Source organism: Paramisgurnus dabryanus, chromosome 6 (assembly GCF_030506205.2).
Source record: "Paramisgurnus dabryanus chromosome 6, PD_genome_1.1, whole genome shotgun sequence".
NCBI classification, from domain to species: Eukaryota; Metazoa; Chordata; class Actinopteri; order Cypriniformes; family Cobitidae; genus Paramisgurnus; species Paramisgurnus dabryanus.
Window position 1 is genome coordinate 11175606 of NC_133342.1, and position 10576 is coordinate 11186181.

Below are 10576 nucleotides of genomic sequence, written 5' to 3' on the forward strand. Positions count from 1 at the left end.
ATGTTGTGAATACTTGAAATATAAAAATGTATGAAAGTTAAACTGTTATAAACAAAAAAAGTTTAAGAGCTATGCAGTACAGTAAGTGCTATACAAAAATACATGTGTTGATTATTTACACTTGCACTTTTTGCAATTGTTTTTAAAATATTAAAAAGCAAAATATGATCAAAAAGTTTCAGTAATTAAAGGTTGTGCTTGATACCCTCATGGGATTGGTGCGTATGTGTATTTGTTTAAAGCAGATTGCATCACCAGAAATCTCACTTATCCCAGTCTGACTGTGTGACGTCATCAATGTACCACCGCACACTACCATCAAGTACTAGAAAGACATGTCCAAAAATATTTTGGTTTTTATCACTTATTATACCAGGTTAAACTTCAACTTTTTGGTAACTTCATTGTTTTCGATTGATATGTTTACATAAAAAGTTGTTTCATGTACTTACTGTATTAAATGTTTTATTATTGAATGACTTCATGTTCATATCTGAAGTAGCAAAAACACTTGACTGCGGTGCTTATCTAACAGATGATTGTTGATTTGTAATTGCACATCTGCTCGTGTCGTGTGTCCGGTAGAGTACACCGGTAAGGATGAGGAGCAGTGATGTGATGAAGAGTGAGTTGTGCTGCCCCCTACAGGTCAAGAGCGAAACTGACACACTCATATTATACAGGTCCGACCCTATTCACAATCTGATCAACACACAAATTCTGTAAATAACATCATCCAGCCAATGCCAGGGTGTCAACAAGGCAAAATTTCTTTAAAGTATTCTTTAGTAAAAAAAAAAAAAAAAACTAATATGTGCCAGTTAACCAAGATTGTATTTCAAACATAAAGGGTTTTGATCATTAAAAAGGCAAGAAAATGAATGATCACACATCACCCAAACCATTATAACAACAAGAACAACCATTAAATCCCATTAAAACAATGTGTCAATGTGAGAGTCATTACACAGCACTGCACACACACACACACACACACACACACACACACACACACACACACACACACACACACACACACACACACACACACACACACACACACACACACACACACACACACACACACATGATCTTTACATTGACATATTGATGTAAATGTGTCTGTCTAATGTCCTCTAAACCTGTTATTCACACACATTAAACACACACATTTCTGTCCCCTGCGGACACATGACAACACATTTGCGTTGGATCAATCAGAAATAGGTCTGAATCTTTAAAACAGATTTGCAACTTAAAAACAATTCATGCTTAACTGATTTAATTTTTTCAGCATCAGGTACTACAGCACAGAAAAATAAAGTTTTACTTAACAACCAGCGAAAGCACACACAAGCGTGTTGCGCGCAACGTGACTATAATGATGATACACAACAGACGACGCACGAATGCGCACAAGTTAGAATGAACATTAAACAAAAGTCACAATCAGCTTCTGAAGTAAAGCAGTGCATTGGTTACAAAGTCCCAAAACTCACAGCCATTAAATAATCGATTGAATGAACAAATGTGTTTCATTAGACGAACATCAATGAAGCGCACTGTGTTATTCCCACTCCTAAATCCAGAGCTTCCTTTGTGCTTCACGTTTTATGATTTTGGGGGGGGGGGTAAAGTTCTTCATGTTATAGGTTCCTCTGATTTCTATCTGGGTTCTGCACATAAATGATGATGAAGAACTAGAGAATTAAAAATCGTCAGCATCAGGATGTTCCTAACTGGAATCTTAATGATCAAGTCTACAAGACAAACAGTTGCTTTTAATTAAATCTGTTTACACACTGACATTACGCAAAAATCTAAAGCAACGTGCCACTTAAAGTCTGAATGTGGTTCTGTTTCTAAATAAGAAAACCGAACCCTGTCATTACTGAGTCAGGCGGAGGAGAGCGCGCGTTTCTCCACCCGCGGGTCAAACTTTACGCGTGACTCCACTATATGATATAAATAACGCAACGCGTCCAGTATTAAACTGTGCACATATGAACACCTGCGTAATGTTAAACAGAGGTTAGAAACAATGTGCAGGCGCGCGCATCATTTCCAACTTTCACGGAGACATTGAGAGGACACAAACTCCGTTCTGAGCAAAACCGAGTCTCAATCTCACATTTAATATGAATCCGCATCAACTCTCACCTTTATACACCTGTGCTCGCGCTGACATCACAACACCGATCACGATGAAGACGCAAGTTAAAACTTTGTCCATGTTGTCGGTGTCGGAAGGGTGAACGCGGGCTGCCCGCGGGTGAACTCTCTCTCCAGCGGCGGTTGTTGTGTTTTTTCAGCCTCTCCGTGCAAACGTTTCTCCCGCCTCCCTCTATGTGGACAGTTGGCGGGTGTCGACGCGAGTTGTGGGTAACCGGGTGGAGCGCGAGCGAGCGGACGGACAGGCGAGCGCGTGAGCTCTCCGGTAGAGGGTGAACGGGAGCTCTGTGTGTAAGTTTGAGCTCCGGCAGCTGGTGTCGTGTCTCATCTCCTCCCACTGTGGGTTGGGATGCTCAGCTGGACAAATTGGGAAAGACGTCGAACTACAAATTATTTTTATACAATACAAGAGTTTGTAGCCTATTATATATAGTTTATATTATTCCATCCATATACTTCTGTTAGATGAATATAATCTACTCGATTTTCTCTAAAGATAAATAATGAAATGAAGAAAGTTTTTCATCAATCTTTTTAGCACATTTGCATCATGTAGCCTCCACAAATCTACATGCTGGGTTAATTTCAACCCCAGCGCTGGGTCAAAAGGGGACTAACCCAACCAGTATTGGGTATTTTGACCTATGCTGGGTTGTTTTAACCTGATATTGTTTCCATGTTTAAGTGCTAGAATTGGATTGCCAGTGCTTCAATCAACCTAGAAAATGTGATAAAGATCAACCCAGTAAGTTAGTTTTGGTAAACCATTCTCTGCACGTATGTGAAAAAATAGCTCATTGAAATTGGGCTCCCCTTGTGATGTCAGAATCTGCACTATCCAACCATTTAGGGCAGAGATCAGCTCATTTGCATTTTAAAGGCCACACCCAAAAACAGCACATTTTTGCTCACACCTACAAAAATGGCAATTTTAAGTAAGGAATAATTGATGACGGGCTGTTGAATTATTAGAAAAAAAACGAAGGGGAGTGGGTGTTACACCTCGGGTGTGCTTTATTTATAAATAATTCAACGGCCCGGAGTCAATTATTCTGCTTATACTACGGTTACCACACCTCAAGACATCGATCACATGATATATTTTAAAGGATTCGTCCGGTTTTTGTACTTAAATCGGTATTATAAGTAGGACTATTTCTTCCATGTCTCATCCAATGGCTCTTTTGCTTGTTCCAAAACGTCATTTTAAAGCTGGCAATGGAGGCTTGAGCCATTGATAGCATTCTAATGCAGTTATTAATGAAGTTATTAGAAAGAGAGCGAGAGCGACAGAGACACAGAGAGATAAAGAAAGAAAAGAGAGAGAGAGCGAGAGACAGAGATTGTGTGAACGTTGCTACCTCTGTGCATCTCCAAACAGCGCTGTTATTGGCTCCGAAAATCGTCTGTCATGTTTTTTTGTTAGTCCGTTATTACAGTTAACTATGTGAAGTGATATGGAACTAGGGCTGCACGATAAATCGTATGCGATACCACGCGCATCTCCTCAGTAATGCCGGTTCCTTGATTAGTATTAAATCGCCAACAGCTGCATTCAGATGGCGCGACATTAAGTGAACAGAGCCATAGTTCCCTGACAAGCTGGGCCATATCCAATACATATCGCAGGCGATATGCCCACGATAATTAATGCGAAATTACCCCGATTGTCAGTGAACTACGGCTCTGTGTAGTTAAAGCTGCTCCATCTGAAAACAAGTGATGGCGATTTAATACTAATCAAGGAACCGGCATTACTGACGAGATGCGCGTGACAAACACATGCGATTTATCGTGCAGCCCTATATGGAACTGTAAGGCGGTCAAGAGAGCTGCCTGAAACTACATTCGCCGTGCATTTCCCAGAAAATAATTACACACCTCAGAACGTTCATCAGCCAATCAGATTCAAGCATTCAACAGACCCGTAGTATAAAATGCTATAATAAATTATCTATATGGTATTTTGAGTTAAAGGTCCCGTTCTTTAAGTGTTTTTAAAGCTTGGATTGAATTTACAGTGCGCAATATAACATGTTCATGTTTCACGTTTAAAAAACGCAGTAATTTACTTATCTGTATAGCGCTGTTTCACTGTCCTAAAAACGGGCTGATGTTTTCCTTGTTCAATGAAGTCCCTCCTTCAGAAATACGTAATGAGTTTTGATTGTGTAGTTTGTTTAGTGTGTTGTGATTCGATAGCAGCTTAGCTTAGCAGAGCCGTTTGAGTTTAGCTGGCGACCGAAGTATTCCTGTGGGCGGAGTTTAGTCAAAAACTGTTCTAGTGATGTCATTAAAGCAGGAAGTAGAGGACTGTAGTCCAAACCGGTCATTCGCTGTAAGCTTATTAAAGAAAATATATCGCCTGACAGTGAACTTTGAGCTTTATCATTTTACAGGTATTATTAATGCTATTATAGCAACATTACACACTAACTAGGGTTTAAAAAATGGGATCAGGAAGAATGTGACCTTTAAAACATCACATACGTACTCTGGCGACACCAAAGATTTATTTGACATCTTAAAGTCTTGTAAATTTAACCCAGCACCTGGGTTTCCCCCTCTCGAGACAAACTCAAGCTGGATTGAAAATGACCCAGCATTTTTTGGTGTATTCAGGTGCTCACATACACAAAACTCTCCCACTGTCAATCATCTTGTGTTAAAGACGTGTGTGTTTCTAGACAACATCAAGGTTCTGAAGGTTTTTGCACTTAACGGAAGTCAGGAAACCAAAATGTTTATTGTAGAAAAATCCAATGTTGTTGTGGGATAAACAAACAACGTCTCTCTATAAAGAAAGTCGTATATTAAAAAACAATCGAGATACGAAAGAGATGATGGGATTTAAGCACTATAAAACAAGCCAATAAAAACATCCAACACAAAACGGTCAGAACAGCAAACTATTGAGAAATCATAAAGCTTATCCAACCGAGAACAGGCTCAAATACAGTATGACTGATACAGAAAATAAAAATGCAATCTCCTTTCGAATCCAGCAGAGACCATAATGCCATTTTCTTTTATGAGATTAAGCCCCAATAATCCTGAGACGTTATTAAGATAATACTCCCAAGTTACCACCACACGATCAGCACGACTTCAATTCTTTCATGTAAAATTCACAAACAGGCACCATGAAAGCCCCAATTTAAAAGCAGTGCAGCTTTTAGCAATCATTATTTGTTTTATTAACACACAACAACACAAAATAATAAATATAACAGCCGAATAAGATGCTTGTTGATGATTTCTCAGCCTGCGTGGTGAGTCTGTGAGACCGACCAGTTACACCAGCCAAACATCAGTTTGATCAGACTGGAGGATCAGAAAGAGTCGTAGTAAAAATGACCACAAGAAAAAATGCAGTAAAATGGCTGCTTGTGATTGGCAGCTTCTCTGGTTGGGTGATGAGGTGTCATAACAGCTAATAATTTGTAAGACCTCCTGTAGACGCCGAGGAGAGAGATGCTCTGTTTCACAAAATGTCACACATTTGTCACTGACATTGTAACAGCTGCGCTCTAAGTCTGTGAAAGAGACATTAAAATCTCTCATAACACTATGTGCTAAACTTTTCTTTACAACATACTGTGTTTTATATAAAATATCTGAATGTTCCTTCCTTCAAGGTTTATGTAGCGTATAACAGGCAGACCATGAAAGAACTTCCTAAAATTATACACAAAGGAAACACACACTTTCTGATATACACAACATACATTAACTTGATTGAATACTTCAGACTTGTGTCCCACTAATGATCTTTCCTGAGGGATTCACAACACTCTCTCCTCCATTGACCTTCCAGAAAGGTCTCAACATCATTACTTCATTAGCTGATTGGAGGCCATGTTTAATATTTTGTTATCATATCGTGCTGATTAAATACGGCACCCTGACCTTGATTATGATGAAGTCCTTGGGTCCAATATCAGCTAAAACACACGAGTGACACGGGGTGAGACACAAGCGTGACCTGCAGTGTCCTCATAACTATATCTGATAATCAATAAGTACGAGCGAGTGCAGAGACAAAGCTTTGATTTCCTATTTAATCTTTGTTTTGTTTAATCAATCGAATGCAAAGCATTTAAAACTTGGGGTCTAGGGAACATTATTAGCCCCGAAAATTCCTATAACACATAATGCTAGTGAGATATAGATGTGCACGTGGACTTTGACCTATACGGCAAAAAAATACTCTGGCCAAAAATAGGTTTTAATTATATGCTTAATACATTTTGTAGAATGTTATGCTTAGTTAAATATATTTTTGAATTTGGAAAAATATTTAGTTTTAACCTTTATACATCAACATATATTTCAAAATGTATTTCAAGGGCAAGCAAATACATATTTAATTTTACAACCCATATGGCAAAAATTTAATTTTTACCAAAATATATTTTTCAATATATGCTAAATACAACTTAATTTTATAAAGTATATTTTTGAAGTTGAAAATATATTTAATTTGTTTAAAATGTTTACAGGTTTGGAACATAAACCAAGTATTTCTTACAATGCAATGTGAATATATTTCCTTGGATTGAAATATATGGAGGGCTAAACATATATTTTTAATGCTTTAAACGTATTTATTTAAAAAAAAAAAAATATTTCAAAAAGACCAAAAAATATGTAGGTGAAAATATATTTTTGTAAACATATTTCAGCAAATATATTTTTTGCCACTGAATCGCCCCTCAGCGTTGCGCCATATTGAACCGGACAAGACTGCGCTATAACGCACAAGTAAACTGTGGTGCTGTGCACTTTTTAGATAAAAAGCACAATTATGCAGGAGGAAAACATTTCAGTTTACAAAGCGATGTAAATGTTGGGTAACAACAGTATGTGTGAAAATGTCAATTTAGTGATCGCTCTCTGTGACGCAAGCTGTTTACGTCGGGCTCGATTCACGTTAGTTCACAATGCAAAATAGCAATTAATAGTAAACTAGTGAACGATATTTGACTCACCACACTATATTTCTGTGTTTGTATGTTACACGACATATAAGTGTAAAAGTTGTTGTGTAATGTGAGCAGAGGTTTTAGTTGTTTATAGACACCTTACAGGTGATTCAATCAATTGTGATTTAACCATTACATTTTTTAAATGCAAGTCTTTGTTTACATCAAACGAAGAATGGGTCATGAAAATACACAATGTGCTAAATACTCATCCTGTATATGCGATGCGATCTTCTCTCCGAGCTGACTCAAGATGTGTGTGTGCTCCTGTAAACACGTGCTGGTTCACTTCACCCATGAGCTGCTGCTGCTGCTGCTGCTGTATTACTGATGCTGCACCTGAAGAGGGCGCTGCTGTTCCTCAACCACTCGCACTCAATACAGAAGTGTTTGTTAAAGGTAAAATCAACTGTATTGGCTCTGTAAAATTATTATTATTCCAGAAATTTGATATGCTATTTCATATTTCCTCATGCAAAAATACACATGAATTTACAGTGACTTCAAAGCTTCTTCATTTTTGTTTAGTTTTAGGTATACCTCTTCCTTTTTCATTTTATATCCATTAAATCTTTCATGCACAATATTTTACATCCTGGTTTCAGTGCAAATTAGATCAGAAAGTCTTCCTGACAGAAACAATGTGTGGTTATGAAACATTGTGCGTGTACTTATATTATAAGCTACCATGGGTGTATACTACCTGTAGCTCATTTAAGATCATATTTACTGTGGTAACTGTCATCATACTGTAAACTGTTTAACATTCAAGAGTTTATGTCAATTTGAACCTTTTTTAACCTTTTCATAATATTGCACAATGGCTTAAGACTAAACCAGCTGCTCAAATGCACCTTGCACTTTGCAAACAGACTATCAACCCAACTTTATATTAACTGGACTAGGAAGCTTTGACACCTTTTATATTACATTACACTGTCACTTTATATTAACTTCTCTTATATATACTTGCACTACTAATTAATGAAATAGTTTCTGTTGAACACAGGCATTTCTTTACGTTCTCAGATATTTGCATTTACCTTTTATTGCAATGTAATGTAATGTTCATTGCCCTGTTTCTTTTGAGGTAAAAGCAAAATAAAAATCTTGAATCTAATGACTGTGTGTCATATGTAGGTGTAAATGTCTGGACTGATGTAGCTGCATAAACAGTGGATTTTGTTGCTAAACACTGTCAGTATGTGTCGTGATCATCTTGTGCTAGGTAAAGTGACTAATTGTTGACCAGTTTTATATTTTTAACTATGACTAATGTGGTAACAGAAGCCACGTTAATGTGAGTTCACACAAAAATGTCATCATTTACTCACCCTCAAGTTGTTACAAACCTGAATGAATTTCTATGTTTAGCTAAAGTTTACAAAGATTTTTAATCAAGCAGAAACCAGAGCACCATTGACTTTCATAGTAGGAAAGAAAAATACTATGGAAGTCAGTGATGCTTTGGTTACAAACATTGCTTAAATTATCTTCCTTTGTGTTCAGCAGAAGAAAGACATTTTTATACAGGTTTTGTAACAAACTGAGTGTGATTGATGACAGCCTTTTCATTTTTGGATGAACTATCCCTTTAATTCTTACAGTACAGTGTCATTTATAAATGTGATAGAGGGGAACTTTAATTACATTTTAATGCCATTTAAACCTGCTCATTATCACTGTGACGTTCATGAGCTCAGTGTGATCCAATTTGTCTTGTGTGTATAGATATAGTCTCGGGACAAAAATTTCCCCAAAACGTGACAAAACCTCCAGCCGGAGACATCTTGAGAGGCGATCATCCCTTCATTCTTAAAGTCTGTTAATGTGTTTTATGATGTTGATGTTCTGTATGAGTCTGTTTGCTTTGCACATCCAGCATTATCATATTTGAGATCTTCTGAACGGTGGCTAGATGATGATGTTTTGTGAGACATACACTGAAGCCTGAGAATATTTACATATTTACTGATGATCAAGGAGGCAACACACAAAGGGCAAAGGGGATGTTAAACTTTTTTTGATGGTGATCTGTGTAAATATATAAACATCTTATTTCGCTTCTGAAGGGTGGAAAAATATTTACCCTTAATATTTACCTTTAATATTTACTAGTTTACCAGAAGACACACTCTAAAAATGGCTGGGTTATTTTTGACCCAAAATGGGTAAATATTGGACAGAACACATGCTGGGTTAAAAATTGACCCAATGCTGGGTTATTTTAAGCCAACTGCTTGGTTATTTTACCCCATGGTTGCATAACAACACATTTTTAACCCAGCACATGTTCTGTCCAATATTTACCCATTTTGGGTCAAAAATAGCCCGCCATTTTTAGAGTGCAATAGCAAAACATCAGTGTAAAGTGTTTTTATTACTAGAGTGCTCTTTGGTTGCTTGTCATAGTCTGTGTAAAACATTGACGTAGTGTCCGTGACATCACTCGTACCTGTAGGTTTTTGAAAAGCATTTTTGAAGGACAAAATGGGCATAGCCGCCTGTCGCCATCTTGGCTGCGTGTCACTCCCAGATAACCAACAATGGGCAAAGAGGTGGAATGTGGGTGAAGTTGAGGTGCCCATCTAGTATGACTGTAGTGACAGCATCAATCTACCAGTCACTCAAGTGGCCACGCCCCTTAATTATGTAGACATTATGCAGAGACTGAAAGGTTGCCCCTCTATTTTAATAGAGCTCCACCCCAAAGTATAATTTTTTGTTGTCTAGATTTGGTTTGGTTCTCTCATTCCATATAAGTCTGATAATAAGTGCAAGGTTGTTGAAGTTCGCCAACTTATATGATGAATATTCATAGTGATGCTCAAAGAACCACTAATTAGTTTCATATAAAATAAAGCAGTCTATGCTATATGTGTCATGACGCCAGAATTGTGTGTGTGAGAAAGAGAGAGAATCAGGTGTCTTCTACAGCTCATGAACTCAAATTGACTAAGACTCTAAAGCTTAAACCGGACAGAAATAGAGACGATCCTTCTTTGTCTAAACTTTTAAACATTAAACATTTTAGAACTATATTTTAGAGGAGCTCACGTGTGCTAGGTGTTGATTGAGAGCTCCGTGTTTGCCATTTAAATCAAGACAATAAAACTAAAAGCTGTCTTCATTGTTGGTGGACTTTAAAAGCCTCTTCTGTCTCTTCACTATAATCAATGTCCTTCATTTTCTCATAGCTCAGGGGAGTTACTGTATTAAAGATCTCTGTTGTTTCAACATTGTCTTTAAAGTACCTCATTAGAAATAAATATAGGCAGCAATGAGTTGTAGTTTAAAGAGCAATAATATAATATGAAGAGCAGAGCAGCTCATTTGACTTCAGTATCTTGACTTATCTGAGCACAGTTCAGAGTCATTGTTGACACGTCATGTGAAACTTTAAATGAGACACATATGAG

The 10576-nt window shown here is 37.3% G+C and overlaps 1 protein-coding gene across 1 annotated transcript in view; it reads right to left on the reverse strand.

Annotated features, from left to right (window-relative positions):
* The window catches only part of LOC135744126 (receptor-type tyrosine-protein phosphatase mu-like), a 218618-nt gene extending 216092 nt beyond the window's left edge, over positions 1-2526 (reverse strand). The window contains exon 1 of the mRNA XM_073814927.1: positions 2161-2526. Coding sequence (XP_073671028.1) covers positions 2161-2233 — 73 coding nt within the window. The 5' untranslated portion in view covers positions 2234-2526. The remainder of the gene's footprint in view (positions 1-2160) is intronic.
* Positions 2527-10576: the final 8050 nt, after the last annotated feature.